Here is a 27950-nt window from a genome sequence, read left to right on the forward strand (position 1 = left end):
TCGCCCCTGTGGAGGAGTTGGACGGGTGCCAGAGGGCGGAAGAGGGACGGTGTAGAAACCGAAATTTGTAAATTTTGCGGCCATGTGGCAACATTAGATCATATAATATGGAGATGCGTTCGTGCCCCAGGGCGCAACGCGATTAAAACTAGCGATGAATGGGAGACCACGCTAAGAAGGTCCGACGAAAAAACGCAGCAATTCGCCGTCCGCCTGGCGGCCGAGGCTGAAGACCTCTTCTCCTAGACGAGGCCGGGTGTCCTCTGGCCGCGGTGCGACAGACTGCCTCCCCGGACGCCTGCGTGCGGACCCGTAGGTGGCTGCTGCACCATATTCGGCGGAAATAAATGTTCTTCCTCCTCCTCCTCCTCAACGCTCGACCAGTCAGATGATCGTGTTAGGTAGAAGAATTGAATGTTTGACGCGAGACTTCAGCGCCAGCGAGTTGATGCAGGGGATGATGATTGAGTTGGCGGTGAGCTTTCCAAAGAATGCACGCTCAAGTGAAGCACCGAAACTTTGCGCCATGATTGAAACTTGGGTGCAGGCTTCGCAACAGGGGTAGTACGATGCGCGGATTTAGAGGCGGCACCCTTATCTTTGAACTCTGTGATGATAAACTTAATTAGTGCTTCTTTATAATTATGGGAAGAAGAGAAATTAGTGGACTGAGCCAGCACTTCCATGAGGTATGGCAGTTTTGAACAGAGATTTAGATTAGATACTTGGTTTAAAAGATTGGTTTAAAAGTGGAGACCATAGCCTCAGAGTTTTTCATGGCGGCTATCGCGATATTTGCAGAGTGGATAGCTGGGAACGACTGGTATGTAGTGAGTGTAGATGTCAGTTCAGTTGGTGTTAAATTAGCGTTATGGCTATGCGAGGTGCAGAAGGAAAATCTATTTGTTACAAGTGCCAGGGCCCTATGCAAATGAGCGCTTGTTACGTCAGCTATTTCGAGATTCTGTGCCGAAATCAGTGCTGTGTACGTTTCGGAAATCAAGTAACCGATTGCAATTAAAATATTTCATCTTAAATAAAACTAGTGGGATTGTTCATCCTATTGCATCTAATGAAAAGCAAGGGAGAAATGAAAGTGGAGTAATCGATTGCAAACACTTGATTAAATAAAACGGCTGCGTGAACATAGAGCCAGCATTCAATGGTATTCTAACAGAGCATGCAGCAGAAAAAGAACTTACCAAACTTATGGCCCCGACCGGGATACAAACCCGGGGCAGCGGGAGCAAATGAGGGTCGCTTGCCACTTCTTTAGACCTCTCCGCCATCGCCTCAAAGTTTGTTTTAAGGGGAAACCTTTGGTAATACGGATTTAGCCCTATATGACTGCATTCCTTTAGCCCCTAACCTAAACATCATTCCTATAAGAACTTGGTTACTTACTGCAATAATCCAATTGCCATCTCACACAATGGAATGGCGGCAATTGATTTTAATTTGGCGTAACTTGTCCACCATGGAAGGTGAACATCATACGAATTAAATTAATTTAGGTGGAACTGAACGAGATCACTGAACATTTTCAGACGCTTCATACAACTTCATATATCATTCGAATAAATTACGATTTTCAGAATTTATAAAACATGACAAGCAGTAAGCAGACTTTCTTCCCGCCTGTGAAGTTGCCATCTTCTCACACTGTGGCGCTAGTTGGCGCCGCTGCGCACGGCAGGCGCCATGGATAGATAGATAAATAAATAAATAAATAAATGATAATAATCAATCAATCAATCAGTCTTTATTTAATGTGAGCAGGAACAACCATGTGGTCTTCGTGCTGCAGCACAAATAAAAAAAAGAAACAAAAATGAAAATGCGCAAACATGTTTACACACACAGAGAGAACACAAAGAAGAAATAAATAACACATGAAATGAAATATAGACGAAAAGTATCACGAAAAGAAAGCAATCAATGAGTAGCGTCACTTATATACACAGTCAGAGAATTGTTGAGCACATCACGAAAGAAAAAAAAAATTATAATAATAATTATAATTATAATTATAATAATTGGTGGGCTCTGCGGCTGTGCCTCCGCACGGGCCGCTAATCCGCTTATGTTCGCCATGCAGGTCATTGTCCAAATCGTCACGTTTGTTCTTCTGCCAGCCTGGACGGCAGGGACATCTGGCTACACAGCAGTCATCCGGACGCCCCATCAAGAAAGCGAACTTGGTGCACTACACCTAGTCGCCACCGACAATTGGAAACCCCCGGCAGCGCCACCTCTGGAACGCTGGACCAACGAAACTACCTCCGCAGCACCATCGTCACCGACAGCACCGTACGGCTTACCTATAAAGGAGCGACACCCACCTTCGGCACACTGTGGGCTCTGCGGCTGTGCCTCCGCACGGGCCGCTAATCCGCTTATGTTCGCCATGCAGGTTGGTGGTCCATATACGCTTTTCACTAAGAAAACTAGTAATTATTGCCTGGTACAGCTGCCGAGCCCGCAGTGTTGCTTTTGTCTTGCCGCCGAATGTGCCGATGTCATTCGCGCTTTACTAGTGCTGTCGGGTGACGTAGAAACCAACCCGGGACCAGGTGGCCTTGATGCAGTTTTGAGCGAACTACAAAAGTTGTCCGCCGTACAATCACAACTTATCACTGAAATACAGGACCTCAAAAATCAACTAGTAGCAACAGATAAAACAATATCTGCTCTAAGCAATCGAATCGCTGATCTTGTAACCAAATGTGAATGTCTTAACACCCTGCGAACAGAAGTAGAAACCCTTCAATCCAACACAGATAGAATGACTTTGCAGCTTTCTGAGTTGGATACACATCTCGATGATCTCGAGAACCGCTCGAGAAGAAATAACTTAGTGTTCTATGGGCTTCCTGACCCAAATGATAAAGAATCTTACGAGCAATCAGAAAAAATTATCATTCAGCACTGCCTTGACAGCCTCAATCTGGTAATCCAGCCTAAAGACATAGAGCGCGCACACCGCCTTGGCCGCCACAGCACAGACCGCCAAAGACCAATAATAGTGAAATTGTCATCTTTCAAAACAAAAGGAATCATACTCTCCGAAGGCCCTAAGCTTAAAGACACTGATTTTAGTATTGGAGAAGATTTTTCTCGACCCGTTCGAAATGCACGGAAGCACCTTGTGGCTTTTGCTGGAGCTAAGTCTGGACCATTTTCCCTCCGATACAAAACGCTACACATGGGACCCAAACGGTTTATTTTCGACCAAGGTTCACAATCAGTTAAAGAAATCACATAGGAATCCTTTCGCCGTCGGAAAGCGCGCAAGCAGCCGCGGACTAACCTTCGAGATAACCTTTCCTTATCCATAATCTACACTAATGCTCTGTTTCCTTCCAAAGCGCGAGGCCTTGTCGAATCTCTTTTTATCTTCCGGCAGCAACGTATTAATCCTCACGGAAACATGGCTAACAAGCGACATCAGTGATAATGAAGTTTTAGATGACTCACCCAATTTTACTGTGTACCGTAAAGATCGTCAAGGCACACGTGGAGGAGGTGTGCTTATTGCCATTAACAACCAAATAGCATGTTTCGTTGTTAACATTACTTCAGATCTGGAAATATTATGGTTAAAATGCAACGCTCCACCGCAAACCGTTCTGCTTGGCGTGTGCTACAGGGCCCCTAACAGCAATCCCGGTTTTGCACCTAAACTAAACGATGTTCTGGTCCAAATTACTACGAAACACCCCAATGCTCAACTGCTTCTCTTTGGAGACTTTAACTTCCCGAGTATAAAGTGGCAAAACGCAGGTCCATTAACAGCTGGTAACTCTGAAGCAAGAAACTTTGTAGATGTTTGCTTAAATTTCAACTTCAGGCAAATGGTGCTTGAACCGACTCGGGTTACCCAAGGATCTTCAAACATCCTGGATTTAATACTAACCAACAGCCCTGAAAGCTTATCCTCGATCACTTACTTGCGTGAAATCAGTGATCATAGAGTTATTCATTCCACGTTCAAATTCTCGCCCGCATCCCGCCAAACGTTCAAGAAAACCATCCGCCTGTACGACAAAGGAAACTACCAAGCAATCAACAACGAAGCTTTTCTGCCCTGTCTTCAATCCACGTTTCATCTCCGGTCTCTTACTGATAACTGGTCACTTTTCAAAAACAAGATAAAGGAACTAACGAACAAATTTATTCCCTGCATCAGCTTTCGCGCAAACCGCCAGAAGCCGTGGTTCTCACACAATCTGAAAAGATTAGAAAGAAGAAAAAAACGACTTTATAGTACAGCAAAACGGAACTCAAGTGCTGAAGCATGGGAACGGTACCACGCAGCTGAGGACTCTTATTATGCTGCAGTTTGCTCCGCCAAACGTGCTTTTTTTCACAATGACCTACCAAATATCCTAAAAAACAACCCCAGGAGGTTTTGGGAAATAATAAACCCGCAAGCAACGTGCCCCACCGCTCTTACAAGTGCCGCGGGCGAGGAAGCCACTGATGACGAATGTGCTGACATATTTAACCGTGCGTTTGTTTCCGTCTTCACAGATGAAACTGATTCCTCATTGCCTACCCCGCCTAGCGTATTATTACCAGCAATGTCACCCATCGAAATTACTGTGCAAGGCATCATAAACCATATTGACAGAATTAAACTTTCATCAGCCGCAGGAGTGGACGAAATAAACTCTAAAGTGCTTAAAAACACGAAACACACCTCAGCCATTTATCTTTCATTGCTGTTTTCTCAATCGCTTTCAACAGGAACCCTACCGGCCGACTGGAAGGTGGGGAGGGTCATTCCGGCCTACAAGTCAGGTACAAAGGACTCTCCACTAAATTATCGCCCCATCTCCTTAACAAGCGTACCTTGTAAAATCATGGAACATGTCATCTATTCTCATGTAATAAATTTTCTGGATTGCCACAACTTCCTTCATCCGGCTCAACATGGGTTCCTCAAGGGTCTCTCCTGCGAAACCCAATTGGCAATTTTCACTTTTGACTTCCATAGTAACCTTGACCGCAACCTGCAGACCGATGCATTACTCTTAGATTTCGCAAAGGCATTTGACAAGGTACCACACCAACGCCTATTACTAAAGCTTGCCCTTTTAAATTTAAACCCCAATGTTCTAGAGTGGATTAAAGAATTCCTTGCTAACCGATCTCAGTTCGTTTCTATTAACAATCACAGCTCAGGCACCCTGCCAGTAACATCCGGCGTTCCGCAGGGATCTGTGCTCGGCCCGCTTTTGTTCTTAATTTACATTAATGATTTGGCACTACAAGTATCATGTAATATTCGCATTTTCGCCGATGACTGTGTAATTTATCGTACCGTTACTAACATTTGTGATCAAATGGCCCTTCAGAATGACCTTACCTGTGTCCATGAATGGTGTAACAACTGGTTAATGACGCTAAACGCCAAAAAATGCAAACTCGTCTCATTCCAACGTCATCACAACCCCCTTATGTTTTCCTATACAGTTGCTAATTCACCCATAGAAAGCATTCAATCCTTCAAGTACCTCGGTGTAACCCTGTCTAGCGATCTTTCTTGGCGAACACACATCACCACAATCATATCCTCTGCCGACAGATCTCTATGTTTCCTAAAACGTCATCTTCGTCATGCACCGCAGCACGTTAAACTTCTGGCTTATAAAACACTTATCAGACCTAAACTTGAGTACGCTAGTCCCATCTGGAACCCTCACCAAACGTACCTAACAAATGCACTTGAATCAGTCCAAAACCGCGCCATCCGCTTCGTTTATTCTGCATATTCGTATACCATCAGCGTTTCATCTCTGAAGAATATTTCCGGTCTCGAAAGCCTCGAAGCTCGCCGCCGCATAGCGAGCCTTTGTTTACTCCATAAGTTGTACCACAGCACTCTGAATCAAACACCTTACATTACTCATCCGACCCGCATATCTCACCGCACTGCACATCCGTTTCAGATTGCCCGGCCCCTATCTCGTACTGCAACTTTTTCAGGTTCCTTTTTCCCCCGCACTGCCGTGGACTGGAATGCCCTCCCCACCAACGTCGCCACTATCATGTGCCCATCTTCTTTTTTACATGCTATAACTACTTTTATCGTAAGGCAATGACATGTATTTATTATTGTTGTATATATTAACCCACCCCTTATGTAATACCCCCGGAAGGGGGCCTTTAAGGTGAATAAAGTGAAGTGAAGTGAAATTAAAATAAAATAAATGGCGCATGTGCCAATTTGCGTAGCTGCGCGCAAAGGGCGCCATCAGTGAATGCGCTCGCAGAATCCGAGCTAGGTTGTAAACTCATCGAATGTATTGATCGCGAGAGAATTGTGGTTTCTTGGTGTTTTCTATCTTTAAGGAGTTTCCCGTCCAATATCTACGCAGGATATGAGACACGCTTTCGTGAAGGTTTTGGCATCATTTCGACCACCTGGTGTTCTTAAAGTTGTATTCTCATCAAACACTACATGAACGCCTTGTGTATTGCCTCCATTAAAACGCGGCCGCTGCGGCTGGGATAGAACGCGGGTCGCCTTCTTCGATATTGAGTCGAACGCCCTAAGCACTGAACCACCGATGTGGGAGTGATTTTTTTACATCAATATACACGGGCGGAAATGAACTGGCGCAGCTTGCTCGATCCGTAGTTTATTGCAAAGGCACTTTGGTAATTTCCCCTGCAATTTTTTTCTTTGTCATTTTCCTCGTTTTACTTCCCAATTAATCAGTAGCGACACTCAAAAATATACCGATGGATACGTTGCTCAGGAACTGTTTTGCGTTAACGTATATGAAGAGCCCCTTCAGACTACGCGGCAACAAAAACACCTAAAGGTGACCTTCCCACTACTTTCAAGTATACTTACTATATAGACTTTGTTAGAGTTCCACGTTCCTCTTCTTTCGCCGTGAAGCAACCGCGTAGTACCGTGAAGCCAACTCGACTGGAAGTCCGGCTGGATTGCATAAATCATCGTAGGCACGGCGTGCCGTGCTGTGTGCGAGCTGCAGAGACAGTGACTTATTATGATTAGGCCAGTCCGTGCTGTGTGCGAGCTGCAGAGACAGTGACTTATTATGATTAGGCCAGTCAAAGTAATCACTCCTCGATTATTTTCCGGTCTCCTTGTTCAACTCCTGCAAAGACGACGAATGGCTTCGCTGCACAACTTGGTTGCTTGTGCGGCACCTTCGCGCAACTCTAGGTACTAACTAGGTGCACAAAGCGCCGCGCATTGCGGTTTGTGCGAGCGCGGACGGTGCAACGCCCCAACTGAATGAAAGCGAAAATACGCTGTGCCATATAGGTGAATTTCGAAATGTGAACCGCGGTACGCGGAGACAGTTAAATGAGGGACGCGCGAGCTTGCTTATTAGGACATCCTGGTACGGGTGTCTTCTCTGCAGCTCGACCGTCGTCGCCCAAACGCGCGAGAAGGCCATGCTAAGCCACTTTTTCCACCAAGTGCAGGTTCTCAAAGTCATACCGCTTGTTACAAATTTTTAGGGGGCAAACATGAAGCAGATATTACTGGCAAATATCAATAAGATTACTAATAACGTTACACCGTATAAAAGCACGGAATACAAAGGAAACATTTTACTACTAATAATCAGTTACTTGCAGCTGGTTACGCGCAAGTCTGACCTGAGTGAAGCCACGTGCTTCAGTAGTAAGGAAAGGGCGAGGGAAAGAAGAGGGAATGAAGGCCTTAATTTTGTAGAGTAAAAATCAAGAACTATTGGACATTTTATGGGAAAGTGCTTGTGAACGCAATTTTTTTTTTTTTTCAAGATATTGGACAACTTCGCGGCAACATGAAATATATCAGCATATTTTCTCTTGGCAGGGCTCTAGTTTTTTGCTATTAGTTTAAGAAAAAGCATATTTTTTTTAAAACTAATAGCAACTTTTTTTGAAAAAGGGAAGCACAAGTGATGCGAAGAAGAGTGAATAATAAAGAAACAAAAAATAGAAGTGATACAAGTTTATACCATTATAGTTACACCGTACCGCCATGCGCAAAAACTTTGTTCAGTCTGATATTCTCCGAGGGAAGAGGGAAAACTTAAATGTATCATTTCGAGTATAACAGGGTGTCACTGAGTTAGGATGATGATCTATTGCGTGGCGCATTATTACAGAGAATATATGAGCGGTCTGGTTTATTGCAAGCATGTAACTAATCAAGAGAGAAATAAATTCAAGACTCAGCTGCTTTCGACAGGATAGAAGTGCGGGAATTGAATTTGCTATCATTCTTCGAGAGGGTGAGTTAAGCCCAGAGAATTTGTTAAACATAAACCTAACTGCTTCTCTTTGTATTTCTTCAAGGCGGTCGATATTTGACTTATATTGGGGGCGGGTCCCATGCTATGTATGCATCCTCTATCTTTGATCTGATAAAGAGAAGAAAGCGAGTAAATTTAAGGAAGCAGGGGCGTTCTTGAGTTCGCGTCTCAGAAAATAAAAAAACGAATATAGTTTGTGGTTCATGGCGTATGGGGTTCTAATTACGTCCCAAAGCTATTCTCGCTTTGAGAGACGCCGTTGAGAGGGACTGCGCAAATTTTGACACACCGGGGTTCTTTAACGTGCGCTGACATGACTCAGTAGACGAGCGTCTTGCTTTTCGCCTACATCTAAAAGCGGCTGTCGTTGCCGGGATTCGATCCCGCATCCTTAGTCACAGTAGTCGAGCCCCCTAACGATTGCGCCACCGCAACGGGGTGCGGAAGGAATAAGAACATATTGTCTCAATATGCAAGTTCCACGACTAAGTAGAAGTTAAGGCTGCACCCAAGTATTGTCGTTGGCTTCGCACAGTGGTGAAGTTCCCAGGGAATAAAACAAAAACAAAAAATAAGCTCACCCCTGAAAGATGCCCCAGAAAGCTGGACGTATGTGTTCTGTATGTCCCCTGGCATTCGCCCAGTTGGGTCAGTGAGCCGTACCGCGCCATTCCAAGGATAATGGGGCGAGGAGAGCGTTAGTCACAACTTAGTGGACGTTGGGGGTGGGCTTGTTCCGTATCGGCTCAAGGGTGCGGTTGACTGAAGATGGTGCGGTTTTTACGGACCCTCTTGCAGCTGTGTTCGGCTATTCGCTCTTTATAACGTGTCTTCAGTTGAGGTTGTCGAGATGGATGACCATCGCAGTTTACTGATACTGAGTTTTCGCTGACACGTAAAGCTTTTTCGTTCATTTAAGGGCTATATTTGTTGGTAAATATGATTGATGTATACCTAGCACATACCGGGCGTTCATAGCTATGCCTCGACAATCTTCACAAATCAGCTATGAATATTGCACGAAAGACGCTTTACACATACGGTATGCGATAAGGCGAGCATTAAACGAGAAGTTAACCGTTGCGGTTCTTCTACCCATTAACTAAACTCAATTATTGCCCTCTTATTCAGTGCATTGAGCTTGCATGTTTAATACCGCAATTAGAAAATCTATGGAAGCAATGTATGTTTTGTGTTAGGAAGAGTGACGTTTCACAACCCGTTCCCACCTGTTATGGTTCGGTTTCGCTGATTCACTTTGTTGATTCCTTTTCCCGGAGCAAAGTCTTCTGCGTGCCGAGTTAGGAAAAATTTGAGTAATGTTTTGTTCCTTGGTTGCGTGTAATGGGATATAATAATGCTTACCATCGGTTTTAATAATTGTAGCTAATTCCAAAAACTATAAGACGTCATCACCGATCGCATTACCACTCAGCGGTACTATACAGCAGCGGATATGATGTTGCGTGAACAAGCGGACGAGTGGTGGTTGGATAATAATTCTTTTGACATAGAACTTGCTTAAATACTGTATGTTAAACTAATGAGTGGTGTTTTACGTTAAGGGAATGTAATGAACTTTCATGGCTTTCATGCAGTATTCATGAGGAAATGTTAGAAATGACAAGATCTTGCCTCATATGGCACAGATCGACGAGTGCCGCAATATGAAAGAAACAACTCTTTATAATTTCAGTTGGCCATTGAAAACCGCATGGATGGATGGATGGATGGATGGATGGATGGATGGATGGATGGATGGATGGATGGATGGATGGACGGACGGACGGACGGATGGACGGATGGACGGATGGACGGATGGACGGATGGACGGATGGACGGATGGACGGATGGACGGATGGACGGATGGATGGATGGATGGATGGATGGACGGACGGATGGATGGATGGAATATAAGAGCGTCCCCTTTGAAACGGAGTGGTAGCAGTTGCTATCATGCTCGTTTTTTTCCTTATATCTTAATTATTGTTTTACATCGGTTAGCTACACCATCATTCTATTTGCTAAATTTTTGTTTCTACATTATTAACATTATGTTACTTTTCAGATTTTAAGCCACCAATCTTCCAATCGTTTTTTGCTAGCTTCCACCGCAGTTACATTCACCCGGCCACTGGTATCTCTAAACCCCAGGGCCTCAGGAAGAATGACTGCGCCTGCACGGACTTCCGGATGGATACCATCACATTCAAGTATAAGATGGTTAATTGTTTCTGTGGATTTACCACATACTGCACATGTGTCATCTCCATGGTTAAATTTCTTTTTTGTGAACTAAGGCGACATCTTGCGGAGAAACACCGTTACTCTTATCACAGTAACTCGCATGACTACATCTCGGCAAGATATCACACATTTTCATTGAAGCTAGTACACTGTTCTTTTTTCTTCTAGGAGTGCTTTTCATATGCTATTATATTTTGCGCTCTCTCCATTGCGCCCTTAAATAAAAACCACTGCTCCTTTTGCATCGCGAATGGTAGCTTTCAGTTTTTGTCACTAGATGGCACCACGGTGTTTTGAATTCCATGGATGAAGTGGTGTTAGAGCCCACTAAAACTTTCATCGACGAGGTGTACGTTATAGCTCTATAACAGCATTTAATCTGAAAACTGAAATGAACACTACTCGGCAGTAAGAATATCTAATTACTGTCTGGTGGGTTATATTTACATTTTGTTTTCAGTACGCCTTTTTTGTCGACTCACAGACGTCATCGCAGTCGGTGCTCGTGGTTTCCGGCATCGGACTACATAAAAACGGGCACATGCACTGATTGAAAAATTCTCTGTAAACATTTTCTACAGCATTTCTACCAAACCCGATGGGACACCGAGCACTTTAGATAGGAATGTTATTATTGCACTGAAAAAAAAAAAATGCATGCGTGAATCCCTTTTAATGAAGGACGTATCTGAATAAATATTTGAAAAACGAGCGTTGCTAAATGCATGTTAGCAACAACTATTCATCTATAATACACAGGTTTGTCTATGCATTTACGACTTCGGTACAGCGGTAGTCAATAGAATATGTCCCGTCCTTTTTCTCTTGACTGTGTTTTTTTTTATTTTTGCAAAGGCTTACGTGCGTGAAATTGGCATTCAACTAGTCCAGTTAACAGCCTCGTTGGAAGCTTTCAATCGTACGTGTTGGCTTGCGACAGCCTTATAATGGCTCAGTTGTGAAAGCCGTTGCATCTCGCTCGCAACCTAACACGGCAATCACTTGGCACTCGTCGAGATGACCAACATTTTGTAACTGTTTAGGCGAAAGCCTTTACAAGTTCTTTTTACGCCATTCGGTGTTCCCGACGCCTAATGCATAGACATTACCGCCACGAAACACCAACCTGTTGTCCTATATTTCCGCCACAAAGGAAAGGCAACAAAACATGCATTTGAAAACTCGCTTAGAGTCCGCCGCTCCCTGCGAATGGGGAAGTTATGGATTCCGTTGGTGGCACAAAGTTTATTAATGAAACGTGCTCGTGAATGTATTGCTCTTGGCTCGTTGTTGGCCTCGTTGGGAGAGACGCGTCGCCATGGCATGCATGCGGCGTTATTGTCCCCTGGGGACCTCTTAACGGCAGCGGAAGCCGAGTGGAAGTGTTGCGGTTAATAAGCAACTAATAATCAAAGAAAAGCATTGCAAAACAAAGAACGCGGGAGGGAAGCGCCGAACACAAGTGGTGACTTACGACTGAGCCCTTATTTAAAAAAAAAAATGTATTGACCAGAGGTACCGAAATAAAAAAGGAAAGTATGAAATAATGATGAATGAAAGGAAAGACAACACGGAAGGTTTCAACCGACTGGCCAAGCATAGCATGGAAAACTGCCGTTGTACTAATTTTTTAGAAATGCCAACTGCTTCTTTGTGTGTAAAGCAGATTAGCCTCCCACATCTAACTGGCTTGCATGACGACCGCATTTTCTACGATTCTGAGCGTCGCAGAGGCGCTACCTTGCAAAAAGTCTAAATAAAACTAAAAGCTCACCAACTCCTTGCTTAATCTTAACCTTCGGCAAGTTTTATTCGTCCTATAAGAGTCAGGAGAACAGAAAACACGGCCGTCACGCACGCCAGTTAAACATTTCGGAGGCTTTACCTTAACGTAAGTTTCGCCTTTTATGGCGACAAGAGACGCCTAACAAATTTCGCGGCAGTCATTCCGTGCGCATTTTTCAATCACCATCTTCTTGAAAGCAAGATTGCAGCTAAACGGGACAAAGGTCCCGTAGATATTGTTTCCAAATATGTATTTCTACGATTTAGCGCGCACCTGGAGACAGTTTTTGCCGCGATATGATAACTGGCAGATTCATGTTTCTTTTTTTTTTTTTGCGTGGTTAAGGGGATTTCTATATGGCCGCTAATCAACAATTTGCAAACGTATTCGCGTAATTTTTATCCAGGCTTGAAAATCAAAGGACAGTTTTGCCAGTTATCTGCGGAGAAAAAAAAAAGTGCAGAGGTTTAACGTGGCTAAACCTATTATAAAGAAAGAAAGTGCTAGTTTGGCTTGAGTATCACAGCAGATAGTAGATGAATTTGTTGCTGTCTTTTCACCAGCCGTTGTGCACGGCGCTTGGCACAGCGTATCTCAGCCTCCGACAACTGCCGCCCAGGACCTGTAACCATTTCAAGGCATACTGAATTAACCCGGCTCACCACGCGAGTTAGCACGGTTCAACCAAGTGATACATACGCCGCTGCTGATGTCAGGTATACCTTTGATGTAAGCAAGCACAAATACTATTTACTTTACGTTAGGTGAAGTCATACAACCAGCCGACCAATCAGTGCGTGAGGAGGATCGTAATGTATGCGGCCTAATTGGTGTCAGGATCGATATATACGTAATCGCCACTGCAACCACACCGTAAGAATATGCCTGCGTGGCCTAGGGCCAGCGTGTTTAAGGAGCGATGATGGTCTTGAAAACTCTCTCTTTTATTTTTCAACATACGTTGTTGAAACTTAGCCCGCAAGAGCATAATAAAATGCTGATTTCAAATATCTCATCCCGAGGAGAAGGTATGGCAGAAAAGTGTCCTAATTAGGTTGTTTCTTGCGGGCCATTATAATGATTTGTCTTTAAAAATACCTATTTTTGGGATATGCAGAGACTGCAAAAGTTCCATCACACCATTCTGAAGCTTTCCTTTCTTCCTTAATTGTGACATGTAATCAATTACACTAAATTTTGGTTAGTTACTGCCAGATACTTTCTTCTTTTGGCATATATGAACAAAAAAGGACATTGAAGGAATTTCTTAAGACTTAGCATCTGCGGTGGACCCTTTGAAATGTGTTAATTGTTCTAAAAGATGTGTTCTTTACTGAGAATTTACCATAATGACCCGTAAGAAACGAGTTAGCCGTTTTGTTTGTTTATTATACTGTAAGCCCTAGAAATACTTTCCTATACTCTACTTGCATGCTAAGGCTCAAAAAGATAGACAGTAATATAAAGAAAAAACTTTTCAAAATCCTCATTCCCTTAAGTTGGGATCTAAGGGCCCTGGAAGGCTGGATTCTGATCTCACCAACCTATCACAGCGGCGAAGCACAAGTTGGTCGCGCCTGCCAATTCCTCCATTTGGTGAGATCCCGTGGCGTGAAAGGAACCACCGGATCGTCAGTGCCCGGTTGTGTCACTTGCCAGCTGCATGTTATACTTAGTGGCACTGGCAGATGCATATAATGTCTTTATTATTTTAGGCAGCTCACCATATATGTCATTACCACCTGCCAGAGGCGTCTTCAAATGTAAAGTGTCGAGCCTTCAGACATACTTCCTGTTTTTTCTGATTTACACCGTAGAGGACTGCATTCGCACTAAAACGATGGCTGGATATATCTGCCTTTCCCGCAATGTGTTTCTGCATGCGCGCCATAGTGTAAACAGGAGATATCACAGTACCCTAGAGGGGGGAAAAGGTCGCTTTTTATTTCTTTTTTTTTTTCCCAAGAGATTTTTCCATGGAGGAGTTTATTAAAAGTGCTTCCGTCAGGTTCCTGCCGACACAGTAAAATGACACGAAAAAAAATATTTTGATCAAGATCGGATTTATCTTTAGAGGACCCTCGTTAAAAATGTGCGTACAGAACATCGAAAGTAGCCGGTAGTAAACAAAGTATATTGTTAAGCAACAATATACTAAATGCAGTCTCCAGCCTCTCAGGGCTACGAGAAAATTAGCGTTAATGTACCCAGGATACTCAATGCATTACTCACTGGCTGTACCGTGCTTCCTTCCAACATATAGGAATTTTGCAACTAGCCACAGCGTAAAAGGTAGCTATTTCACCCGGAACATCCATTTATGACATTCTTCACTTCACTGCTCAGGACATCAGTCTTTCTTGCGTGCGGACCTCGTGGGATATAGAAAAAAAATCTGTTCGAAGAAATGACAAGCAAGCAAAATCTTGCAAAACAAGCTAATCTATGATAGGGAAATAGCTGAAGCGAGAGTACTATATGTTTTACTGAATTTAGACTCGACTAATCAATAGACAAGACAAAAATACTGAATTCTTCTTTGAAGAGATATGCAGATTTATGGTGCACATTTCTAATGACCAATTTAAACGCATCAATTGCATCAAGTACGGTGTCGGATATATGGAAACTGTCAGAAATACGTCTATTGTTAAAAAGGCACCTGGCTTCAAATTATTGCTCAATAACCATAGCTTGTTTTTTTTTGTGTGTATGTAAGTTACTGATGCCCTAGCTTGTTTTCTTTTTTTTTTCGTGTATGTAAGTTACTGTAGCCCAGTATTCAAAAAGGAGCGGCCGTACTTCTTCTACTCGTTCTATTTTTTAACTACCTCACCACGGCTTGATGAGAGGTTTGCCGCCCGAGATCAAACAATGATTTATCCTCTGCTATAAATTACCGAAGTCACACAGACGCAATCTTAAACTTAGCCAGAACGTTTTACGACATTTACCGGCAGAAACTATTCATAGACTTGGTAAGATAATGATATCGTTGTAACTGGCACCGGGCATACCCGATATCTCGACACCAATACGCTGTTGCGGTAGAAGGTTCCGTACTGGTGTCCTTGCTTTTTTTTTTTTTGCTTTATATAATTGTTGATGATTGCAGCACAGAACTCCGGTTGTGCGCTGACGACGTTTTTCGTTTGTTTGTGATGTCTTTGTAATATATTATTCCTAAGTTCACGTACAGTCAACTTAAGCTAAACGCACAATTAAAAAAAAAAGGTCTTCATAATTCTTCAAAGAAAATTTTTATTCCAGAGTAGCACTTCCAGAGTAGACATTTCTTGTTTTTCCTCTTCTTGAAAGCTAAAATGTAATATTCGATCTATTTATTTTTGTTAATATAATACAACGCAAAGTAAGAAAAGAAAGCAGTTTTTTTTATCCTTAATATTTTTTTCGCATTGCATTCTTTACTGAACTTATGTATAACTCATTTGAGGGCACCATAAGACAGATATAAGATTGAGTGCTTGTATTTCCTGTTTAATTATTTAAAGTTGCAAAGGATAAATAAAGGACAGCCTTATCAAAAGACAACGTTAGCTGTGGTTGAGAATGAATGCGGAAGCACCTGCGTGAGTGATAATAAAGAGAACGATCAACTTGACTGCAACATAAAAAGTGGAACCGCGTCCTAGAAACAGCCTCCAGAATTAGAAGCATGCCACCTTGTTATAACGCAATTTATCGCGGTAAAAATCGTATATGCTATCAGCTTATGCCTAAATTAACCGCCCGGTTATCTTAAGGTGGACATGTAATATTTCCTTACATTTTGTACGTATTTTCAGCTTCATAACAAGCCGTCAAATTTTTCTGCTTTCTCCAGGAGACGTGTACGGTAATTATTGTTATTGTGTAGTAATTAGCACAATTGATATTACGGTTGCTTAGTGTTACTTCTTCCTTTTGGTTGGTGTAATTCTTAATTAATACAATGTTATAGGGATTTCAAGCTGGTGCTATTCATCATCATCATCAGCCTGACTATACCCACTGCAGGGCGAAGTCCTCTCCCATATTTCTTCAATTAACCCGGCTCTGCGCTAGCTGCATCCACTTGACCCCTGCAAACTTCTTAACCTCATCCGCCCACATAACTTTCTGCCGCCCCCTGCTACGCTTTCCTTCCTTTGGAATCCAGTTTGTTACCCTAAGCGACCATCGGTTATCCTCTCTTCGCACTACATGTCCTGCCCATGCCCATTTCTTCTTCTTAATTTTCACTAGAATGTCAGTAACTTGAGTTGTTTCTCTGACCCACTCTGCACGCTTCCTATCTTTTAATGTTATCCCAACCAATTTTCGTTCCATAGCCCTCTGAGTTGTCCTCAACTTAAGTAGAACCCTCTTGGTTAGCCTCCACGTTTCAGCCCCTTTGGTGAGGTAAGATGCAACTGTTGTATACTTTCCTCTTGAGCGATACCGGTAAGTTGCTAGTCATAATCTGCGAGTGCTTATCAAATGCGCTCCATCCCAATCTTATTCTTGCTGTTGTTTCCTTTTCATGGCCCGGATCTGCGGTTACTACCTGTCCTAAGTAGATATATTCGCATACTACTAACGTAAGCTGCTGTTCCTTCCCGAGGCTGTTGAACATTATACCTTAGTCTTCTGCATATTGATTTTTAAGCCTAGCTTTCTACGTTTATTATCTAGGTCATTAATCATTATTTGAAGTTCATCCCCCGAGTTACTTAGCAAGGCAATGTCATCAGCAAATCGCAAATTACTGAGGTATTCTGCATCTACCCTTGTCCCTAACTGCTTCCATTCCAAGTCTCTGAACACTTCCTCTAAGCAAGCTGTGAATAGTACTGGGGAGATCATGTCTCCTTGCCTAACACCTTTCTTTATGGGAATTTTGTCACTTTTTTCATGCAGAACTATAGTTGCTTTGCAGCCACATATATCTTCCAGCACTTTCACGTACGGCTCGTCTACCCCCTAATTTAGCAATGCCAGCATCACCGCCGAGGTTTCAACTGACTCAAATGCTTTTTCGTAATCAATGAATGCTATGTATTAGGGCTGGTTATATTCCGAGCATTTTTCTATCACCTGGTTGATGGTATGGATATGATCGATAGTAGAGTACCGTTTCCGAAAACCTGCTTGATCCTTTGTTTGATTGCAGTCTAAGGTTGGCCTGATTCTATCAGCGAGAACCTTACTAAATACCTTATACGTAACAGACAGTAAGCTGATTGGTCTGTAATTTTTAAGGTCCTTAGAGTCCCCTTTCTTATCAATGAGGATAATTTTTGCATTCTTCCATGGTTTCGGTGCCGTCGATGACACCAGGCACTGCGTATACAGGGTGGCCAGTTTCTCTAGCTTGATAGCCCCTCGTCCTTTAGCAAATCTGTAGTTATCTGATCCTCTCCAGCTCGTTTCCCCATTTTCACAGTTTCTAATGCTTTATTGACCTCGTCCTTCGTCACTGGTGAAATGTCTGACTGTCTTTCCCTACCGCCAATCTCACTACGCTCCTGACTACTATGGGTACTGTAGAGATCTGTATGGAACTCTTCGGCTACTTTGACTATCTTGTCCCTATTCGTGATGACGTTGCCCGCCTTGTCGCTTATCGCATACGTCTGGTTTTTGCCTATGCCCAATTTCTTTTTTACCGCTTTAAGGCTTCCCCCGTTCTTTACCGCATGCTCAATTTTTTCCATGGTATACTTCCTAATATCGGCAACCTTGCGCTTTTTGATTAGCTTTGATATCTCGGTCTGTTCTATCTGGTCTGTTGGATTGGAAGCTTTCGTACTCTGGCGTTTCTTAATAAAATCTTTCGTTTCCATAGACAGCTTACCGGTATCCTCTCTAACTATCCTATCGCCTACTTCTGCAGCGCACTCAGTAATAATATCTCTGAAATTACTGTTCATTGCTTCTAGGGTAATGTCGCCATCCTCGGTTAGAGCTGAATATCTACTGTGTAGCTAGATTCTGAACTCTTCTGCCCTCCCCCTCACCGGTAATTCGTTGATTGGTTTCTTTCTTACTGATCTGTTGCGTTCCTTCTTCAGATTTAGATTAATTCGGGACCTCACCATCCTGTGGTCACTGCATCGCACTTTCCCGATTACCTCTGCATCTTGCACAATGGCGGGGGTTGAACACATTATGAAGTCAATTTCATTTTTAGTCTCCGCGTTAGGACTTTTCCATGTTTATTTCCGGTTCTTTCGTTGGCTGAAGAAGGTATTCATGATTCTTAAGTTATTGCGCTCTGCAAACTCAACTAGTAACTCCCCCCTGCTATTCCTAAAGCCAATGCCATAGTCACCTTAGTGCCTGGTCTCCTGCCTGCATTTTCTCTACCTCGGCATTGAAGGCGCCCATTCGTACAATATACTGCGTCTTTACTTTTCGCATTGCCGATTCTACATCTTCGTAGAAGCTTTCAACTGCCTGGTCATCATAACTGCATGTGGGTGCATAGGCCTGTACAACCTTCAGTTTATACCGCTTATTAAGCCTAATTATGACGCCTGCCACCCTCGCATAAATACTATACAATTCATCTATATGACCCACTATGTACTTATTGACAAGGAAACCTACTCCTAGTTCTCGCCTCTCCGGTAAATCTCGATAACAGAGTACATGCCCATCCTTCAGTGCAGTATATGCCTCATTCGGCCTCCTAACCTCACTAAGCCCTATGAGATCCCTTTTATACCCTCTAGTTCCTCTAACAGCACTGCTAAACCAGCTTCACTATCTAGGGTTCTAGCTTTAAACGTTGCCAGGGTCATTTTCCAATGGCGGCCTGTCCAGCGGAGCCAGAAGTTCTTAGCACCCCCTGCTGCGTCACAGGTCTGACCGCCGCCGTGGTCAGTTGTTCCGCAGGCGCTGGTGACTGAGGGCCGGGGTTTTATAGAGCTAATCATGAGAGGTAGCGGTCAATTACTGCACCAGGATGGCCAACTCCTGTTCTGGTGAGAGAGTGCGTTGCCGGAGGTGTTCACCGGAATCAGGTCGCACCCCAAGCCGGTTTATGCAATTCCATCGACATGCGGTTTTTCTTTTTTTTTTTTTTTCCCCGCTTGAGAATTGCACAGCACTGGGATTTGAATCCCGGTCCTCTTGAATGCGAGGCGGATGTTCTACCGCTACGCCACCGCTGCACAACTGCTGTTAGTATCGGCTGGAAATATATTTCAGAGTTATTAATTACATCTTAGTTTGCCTTTCCTTAATTTCAACCGTTTCTGATGACAGCGTGTTTTTGGCGCCAATAATAATCTAATCCTTTTGGATTAAAAAGCAAACAAACAGAGTGAAACCGAAACACCGGCGAGGAAAATGTATGAGAGGAAGTTGCTTATCCAAAAAGAATGAAAAAGCTCACTGAGGTGAAATAAAATGCCTCAAAAAGCAACTCTTACCCCGCTGAAAAAAGCGGGATTGAAAAAAGTGTCATTAGACTATCGCAAGAAAAATGCTTCTGTGTCTGAGGGAGTTATATTTTGTACGCAGGTTGCTGGAAACCCTCACATCCGTACGGACGTAAAGTTTGCCACATCTGCTGCTTTCAAAGGGTTTGTACTTCCTTAATTATGCCGACTAAGGCTACGTCATCGCGGGTCATTGCAGCATTCCATACTAAAAATGATGAAATGCGGTTTCGTTTCAATGGGACATGATAATTAAAGACTATGATTAAGGAAAGCAAATGACAAAATCACAACCGTTACCTAAATTTGCAGCAGATTTTAACTAGACATTCTTTAAGCATTGCGAAATTTGAACGAGGCATATGTAACCGAGCGAAGTACTACGCGGCCGTTCTGGAAAGAAATATGACAAATGTTGCATTCCTCTCAAAGTGACGCCAATTTCTTTCAGCACGTGCCAACTAAATCTTCACCATAAAACAGAGAGATGGAGAGAAGCAACTTTATTTGCCGTAGATTTCGTGAAATAGGGCAGCTCATCACAATAAGAAACAATATAGCCAGATTCAACCCTCCCCCCCCCCCCCCCCCCGTCTCACACACACATACACACACAAAGAAAGCAGATGCCGATGCCGGAGGTAGGAAGACCCACCTAACTACACAGTCCTCGGTATGATTCGCTTGCGCAAAAACAAACTGTTCATCAATGAGCACTTATCATCTTTCATGAAAGAGCTGCTTGCAAAGGCTCTCTCCCTGAAAAAAACAAGAAGCGAAGTAGTTACTCAATTACGAAATGTGCTGAAACCAACCGTGTGTACACTGTTGCCTGCACCGAACAGAACAACTGCTCAAACTGCAGGATAATCAGTACAATGCCTCTCTGTCATCCATCTCTTCACATTCCAGAATGTCTTGTTAATGCAACAGCGTTAATGACCCGATTCTCGAAAACATCCGGCGTCGGTATTCTCAGTGAAAAATCTCGGGCATGCCTCTGGCAGGTGCTAGTTGGCATGTGATATGGCCATGCCACTGATTGGTCGTCGTGTTGTGTGACGTCAGGAAACCAAGGAACATGGATTGGAAGGAGCTGCCACATCGGGCACCTTATTTCAGATGGGAGGGTTAGATGGGAATTAAACTTTCTTGGACATTGGGATCCCGAGTCAGACGCACTGACCTTAGGCTACCTCTGTATACCACGCAGGCGTAACAATGAAACTTGGTTGCAGCGGGGCTTTGTATTTATGCCCGGCGGTCCGTCAGGTATTGTCGTTGCTGAATACAGCATGATAGTATAATATGTATATAACAAAGGCACAGATTAATAGATTCGTGAAAAAGTGCATGTATGCGAAAGAACGTCAGCAAAGGGAGAGCCACGCATGGAAGTCATTAGCGATTTCCCATCATACCCGTAAAGGCGGTGCTTAGATGTCCCTCTATTTTTGTTTACGCTGGATGTAATAAACGTCCGATAGAAAGAAATAGTTTTGACCACAAGACCTTTGTACTTTTTAACAAAACTACCCTCCCAAAAGCCAATGGCGACTTGTCTGACTTCATTTCATCATTAAAATACTTATTTACTGCAACTCTCCTAAATGGAGCCAACCTTGCTGTTATCAACATAGTCCTTGCCATTCGCAATTAGTCTACGGTAAATTGCATTCGTGGGAGCAAGAGATAGAGGACCTGGCCATGTATGTTCTTGTTAATGTACTTTCTTTTCCAAAAGTGACTGGGCAAGAGGGTTTGCTTCTCAGTCGCGTAGTGGAGCAGTTAGAACACAAGCGAAGACGAAAATTTTTCATAATGTGCGAAAATTTTTTTCTTCTACACACATATTGAGAGCTTAAAGGTGCAGCCCTTGACCTCTCAAATCAATCAATATCAGTATAAATACCAGTGCCGTGAAGACAAATCATTATTCTCCTAAACTCAAAACACCTAAATAAGGTCCACCTATCGTTCACATTTATCCTCGTACCTGAGCGTCATTCACAGCTTGATACCATCATGGAAAAACTAAATCAGGGAAAAACTCGCTGCCGCCGCATCCACTGCCGCCGCCGCTGCTGCCGCTGCCGTCGCTGCCGCCGCCACTACCACCATAACCACTACTATCACTACTACTACTACTACTACTACTACTACTACTACTACTACTACTACTACTACTACTACTACTACTACTACCACTACCACTACCCCTACTATTATTACTACTACCACTACTACTACTACTATTACAACTACCACTACTACTACTGCTACTGCTAGTGCTTCTGCTACTACTACTACTCTTATTACTGCTACTACTACAACTACTATTACTACCACTACTACTGCTACTGCTATACCGCTACTACTGCTACTACTACTACTACTACTACTACTACTACTACTACTACTACTACTACTACTACTACTACTACTACTACTACTACTAACACTAATACTACTATTACTACCCCTACCATTACCACTACTACTACTACTACTACTACTACAACTACTAACTACTACAACAACAACAACAACAACAACAACTACTACTACTACTACTACTACTACTACTACTACTACTACTACTACTACTACTACTACTACTACTACTACTACTACTACTACTATAACTACTACAGGAAAGGCACAATATTTACTAAATGTATCGCTGCCATCACCTGTATTCGCAAGCAAAATGCGATCCTGCAAAGAACATGATGGCAGACCTGTCCGAGGACTTTCAACCCGTGATGATATCATTTATAAATGAACTAGAGAGGTAAAATGTAGAAGTTCTTTTTGGTTCTTACAAAAAAGAACAGAGTAAGTTCGGAAAGTTACCAAATTTCGCGGCAAGTTGGTGGCGTAGCTGGATCTTCTCAGACAAAGTTTGCTTTAAACATTGTAGTGTTGGTGCTGGAGAAAAATTATCAGAATAAACCTCGTAGCCCGAGTTTGGATGCGTTCAAGTTTTTCTCTGGGAAACAAGCGACTAGCGTATGACGTGCAGGCTTGTAATCAAAAACCTGTTCCTTTGCATATTAGGAGGAATTTGCAAAGGAAGCTGAATGGGGATATGCATTCGAAAATTCTTTACGTTAGGCATTGTCCACTGTACGGAAATATCGACCTCCAAATTTTTATGGTTCAAAAAATCTTCCAAGGCGATGTCGTCGGCAGCTGGTGCACGGGTGATTAATACATGATCATATATTTAAAGCTCATCGACATGTTCCACTCAACATAAACAAAAATTGCTGAGTACGCTGTTACCTAAGTGATCATTTAGCACAGAATGATGAAATGTGGTCGTCACATAAAAACTAAATTTGTACTCAAGGACTACAACAAAACTTATAAAGATTAAAAAAAATACAGAAACCCAAAGAGACGCTTGGAAGTTTGGACCCTCAGAATAACACGAGTTGATTTAGCGTCTTTGAACGAAGCACGCTGCGTTCGCGGACGAGTGATTTCTAAACTGAGCGAATATATTCACTATGATTTCCGCTATGCTGTGAATAGAAGGCACGAAGCTGAGCACGGCTAACAAAACTGCTCTAGAATGCAGCTTTGACTGTGGCGCGAATTCTCTTGCTCGCGCTTTCGTTCGGTGCATCGGACGACGAAGAAGCAGCTCGTGTCCTCGATGGTATTGCAGGAATGAGCGAAAGAAAAGAAGAAGAGGAGTCGACGAGCGCAGTTTAGGGCTGAGCGAGCCTTGCTAAATATTTAAACATCACTTGTTCTTCAACTGCAGTGTCAATCTCCCATGTGTGTTACCACTTTCATTTTATATTTCACTTATTTCCCGTTTTGTTTCTTTTCCTCGGCCCCTCCAATCACTTTTTCTTATGCAAGTATATTCTTCAAAATTTTTCTTTGCTACCCAATTCTTGGCCAGTCTCCCTCTGCGGGTATGTGCCATAAGTTATTTCGTCAACAACAACAACAGCTACTGTCGGCGAGCCTCTGCCAGCCGCAAAATGGGCGAATACGCTAGTGTTCAAGGAGCCGTCCGGGTGGGGCGCTTGATACCCAGGGAGGTAATAGACACGTGCCATGACTCTAGCCGTGTTACCAATGGGGACCGAGACCCTCATCGGCAAGGAGAGGGCCTGCACCTTCGACCATGTCTTCGACTGCTTCTCTAAACACAAGACACAATCTACAATAGGTGTGTACGGCCCATCATCGAGGGATGTTTCGAAGGGGACAACACCACTGTGCTTGCCTACGACCAGACTGACGTAGGCAAGACGTACACAATGGGAACTGGCTAAGACCTCCAGGTTAATCCCCACGACCAGGGCATCATCCCACGAGCTGTGGAGCACCTCTTCCCATGCATCTATAGTCGACAACAGGAAACGCGAGAACAGGGGAATCCGTCGCCCGATTTTAAGATAAACGTACAGTTTATGGAGCTGTAGAAAGAAGACATTTTCGGCCTATTGAGCTCCGGCAAAGACATGCATAAAGCGGGAAGGTCTGTGGAAATCCACCATGAAAATTTTCAAATCTGCACTGTAGACGTGGCGACAAAGGCTGTACAGAATTTAGAGCAGCCATGAAGTGCCTTGAATCGGGAGCTCTGTCACGAACAACGGCTAGCACCCAAAGTAATATGCATTCGTCCAGGTCACACGCAATCTTCACCCTGCACATCAAGCGGCTGTTAGTTGTCCAGGCGAATGTGGATGGGGTTGACAGCTACAAATACAGCACCGTGCAGAGGTCAGTAGGGAAGCAATGTCATCCACGAGTGAGATTTAAACCCTTAAACCAAATTCCACTTTGTCGACCTGACTGGATCTGAGAAGCTAACGGCACGGGTGCCCCTGGGGACAGAGTCAAGGAAGACATCTCCATAAACTGTGGCCTCCTTGCTCTCCATAATGTCATCTCTGCCCTGGGCGACGCATCGAGGAGGTTGTCTCATATGTTTTATATCGTGACTCCAAGCTCACTAGGTTATTACAGGACTTCCTAGGAGGAAGCAGCAGCACACCGATGATTGCCTGCGTCTCTCCATGTAACAGAGATTAAATGGAGGCGCTAAACACTCAAGCATGCCAATCGAGCCAGAAACATCAAGAACCGGATCACAGTAAGCCAGGAAATCAAGCAAGACGACTGCTGCCCTAAGGGACGAGATCCAGGAGCTGAAGATAGGGCTGAAGTTGGGTCGGTCGCAGACACGCACGTGATGTCGGTTTGTTTCCAAGCTTACGGCGGGCTTGCTGGAAAAGAAAACGTGCCCTCTACGAATCTTTGCGAATTGCTGTTTATAGAATCTCCAAATTGTTCCGAGTGTCAACAGGAAAAGGTGTGCGAAATATAAGCTGATATAAAAAGAACATTATACACAGAATATTGGCTGCCTGTTTATACGAATGAATGAATGAATGAATGACCTGAGAATAAAAAAAAATGGAACAAAGTAAAACAGCCTTAAATACAGAAATTGTAATTATAAAAATTCTAGTGCACAAATTTCCGATTTGATTGAGACTGTTTATTTATCGGTCGTATATAACGTTCTCTAATGGTCCTGGATTTACCTTTTTGCTTGTTTTATTCCGTCGTTCGGATGTATTAAAACTGTCGCTAAAAGAATAAGGGCGTTGTTACACCTCGCTCCTATCAGCAGTTACAGTGAACGCGGCTTTGGTAACGGTCGAAAGGTTTACTCAGCGGATTACGATCTGACGAGTTCCAGTTTGTCTTTCAACCACTCCATCATCCTAACAACTTGGATGTTATTTGGCTGGAAGCTTCTCTGCTTCTCGTAAAAGTGACTATTTAGGTTATCACCGAATAAAAACACTTCTTATAGCAGTGTAGAGCGGCAATAAATGAAAATGCACAATATGATAGGGACAATAGATACAAGTAAGCTATGCTAAATTTCCCGGTAAAATGTTTCGTCATTCTTGCAACCAGTACAGCGCAAACAACGGTTTGATGAAATACAACATTTTTGAACATGACTGTCCGGCGTTCTGCGGTGTGCCCCAGTCGTTGCAGTGTAATAATGAGGTGTCATATTTTTTTCATTCCCGTCATGCATAACTGCAATTTCCCGCCGTCAAGTTTTTAAAGTGACATAGACTGAGGTTGACTAGTAAGGATGTTTTATTTAACAAAGAGAGTAATCAGACCAAGACGGGCATTTTATAAGGGACGAAATGCAAAAGTTTCTCTCCTTTCTTCCTGTCGCTCCTCTCTTGTACTCTCTGTTGTCCACACTATAGCATTACTTCTGCTGATCCAGCTCAGGTGGTGTTGATGATTAGGTAGCACAAACCAGGCCTGGAAATCATATTTTGCTTATGCTTCCGTTTGTGTTTATTTGTATAAAACCCCTTACGACAATAATTGCTGCTGCTGCCGCCCCGGCTGCTGCTGCCGCTGACGCCCTCGCTGCTGCTGCCGCTGCTGCTGGTACTGCCGCTGCATGCTGCCGCCACTGTTGCTGCTGCTGCTGCTGCTGCTGCTGCTATTATAACAACAACAACTACTACTACTCATACTACTATTACTACTACTGGTACTACTGCTACTGCTGCTACTAGTACTACTACTACTACTAGTACTAGTACTGCTAACACTTCAACCCCTACCACTACTACTACTACTACTATTACTACCAATACTACTACTACCACTACTAATATTAGTACTACTACTACTACCAAAACCACTACTACTACTACTGCTACTACTACTAGTACTACTACTACTACTACTACCACCACTACTACTACTACTACTAAAGGGAAGGCACAGTATTTACTAGATATATCGCTGCCATGAGCTCTATTAGCAAGGAAAATGCAGTCCTTTCAAGAAAGTGATGGCAGACCTGTCCGAGACCTTTCACTCCATTATGACACCATTTGTAAACGAAGTAGAAAATATGCACAAGTTCTTGTTTCGTTTAACAAAAAACAACAGAATAGGATCGGAAAGCCAAAAAATTTCGCGGCAAGTTGGTGGCGTAGCGGGCTCTTCCCAGACAAGGTTTGCTTTAAACATTGTAGTGTTGGTGCTGGATAAAAATGATCAGAAATGAAGCTGGTAGCGCTAGTTTGGAAGCGTTCAGGTTTTTCTCTGCAAAATCAAGCGACTAGCGTATGGCGTGCAGGCTTGTAATCAAAACCTGTTCCTTTGCATTTTTGGATGACTTTGCTGAATGGAGCTATGTGTTCGAGGATTGTTTACGTTACGCATTGTCCAGTGCACTGAAAAATCGACGTCCAAATTTTATGGTGGTAAACTCTTCCAAGACAACGTCATCGATAACTGGTGCACTGGTGATTCACACAGGATCATATTTAAAATTCATCGACATGTTCCACTCAGCATAAACATTAATTGCTGAGTACGCTGTTAACTAAGTGATAATTTAGCACAGAATAATAAAAGATAGTCGTCCCATAAAATCTAAATTTGTACTCAAGGACTACAACAAAACTTATAAAGATGAAAAAAAAAAAATACAGAAGCCAAAAACGACGCTTCGAAGTTTGGGCCCCCAGAATAACACGAGTTGATTTAGCGTCTTCGAACAAAGCACGTTGCGCTAGCCGGACGAGAGATTTCTAAACAGAGTGGATATATTCACTATGCTTTCCGCTACGCTGGGAATACAATGCACGAAACTGAGCACGGCTAACTATATTGCGCTAAATACAGCATTCACTATGGCGCGAATGCTTTTGCTCGCGGTGCATCGGACGACGAAGAAGCATCTCGTGACCTCGATGATGTTGCAGGAATGAGTGACGGAGAAGAGGAAGAGGAAGCGATGAGCGCAGTTTCGGGCAGATTCCCTTGCTAATTGTATTCCACATTTACGAGCTTCCAAATTTTTGCTTCGTATTTTTCTTGCAATCAGTTTTGTGATCTTAAATCTTATGTTTATGTTTTGTTGACAATTACTTTAATGCACTAATTCAGATTGTGTAGGACATTTGGCAGTCCACACTTAACCCTGGCCAAACCCCCTTCGTTGGTCTGTACCATATATCAAGGCAGAAGAAGAAGATGAAGGAGCGGTGAGCGACCCAGCTACCGTCTGCGAGCCCCTCTCAGCCGCAAAATGGGAGAAAACGCCAGTGTTCAGGGAGCCGTCCGAGTGCTGCCCTTGATACCCAGGGAGGTGATAGCCACGTGCCA

General features: G+C 43.3%; 1 protein-coding gene across 1 annotated transcript; it reads left to right on the forward strand.

Annotated features, from left to right (window-relative positions):
* The first annotated feature begins 2045 nt into the window (after positions 1-2045).
* LOC146202553 (uncharacterized) lies at positions 2046-4895 on the forward strand. Its single transcript, XM_084584795.1, has 2 exons — positions 2046-2413; positions 4750-4895. Exons 1-2 carry the CDS (start codon positions 2084-2086, stop codon positions 4822-4824), a joined length of 405 nt encoding a protein of 134 aa, XP_084440921.1. The 5' UTR covers positions 2046-2083; the 3' UTR covers positions 4825-4895.
* Positions 4896-27950: the final 23055 nt, after the last annotated feature.

Source organism: Amblyomma maculatum, chromosome 1, assembly GCF_055883805.1.
Source record: "Amblyomma maculatum isolate TAMU_Amacu chromosome 1, ASM5588380v1, whole genome shotgun sequence".
In the NCBI taxonomy this organism is placed as follows: Eukaryota; Metazoa; Arthropoda; class Arachnida; order Ixodida; family Ixodidae; genus Amblyomma; species Amblyomma maculatum.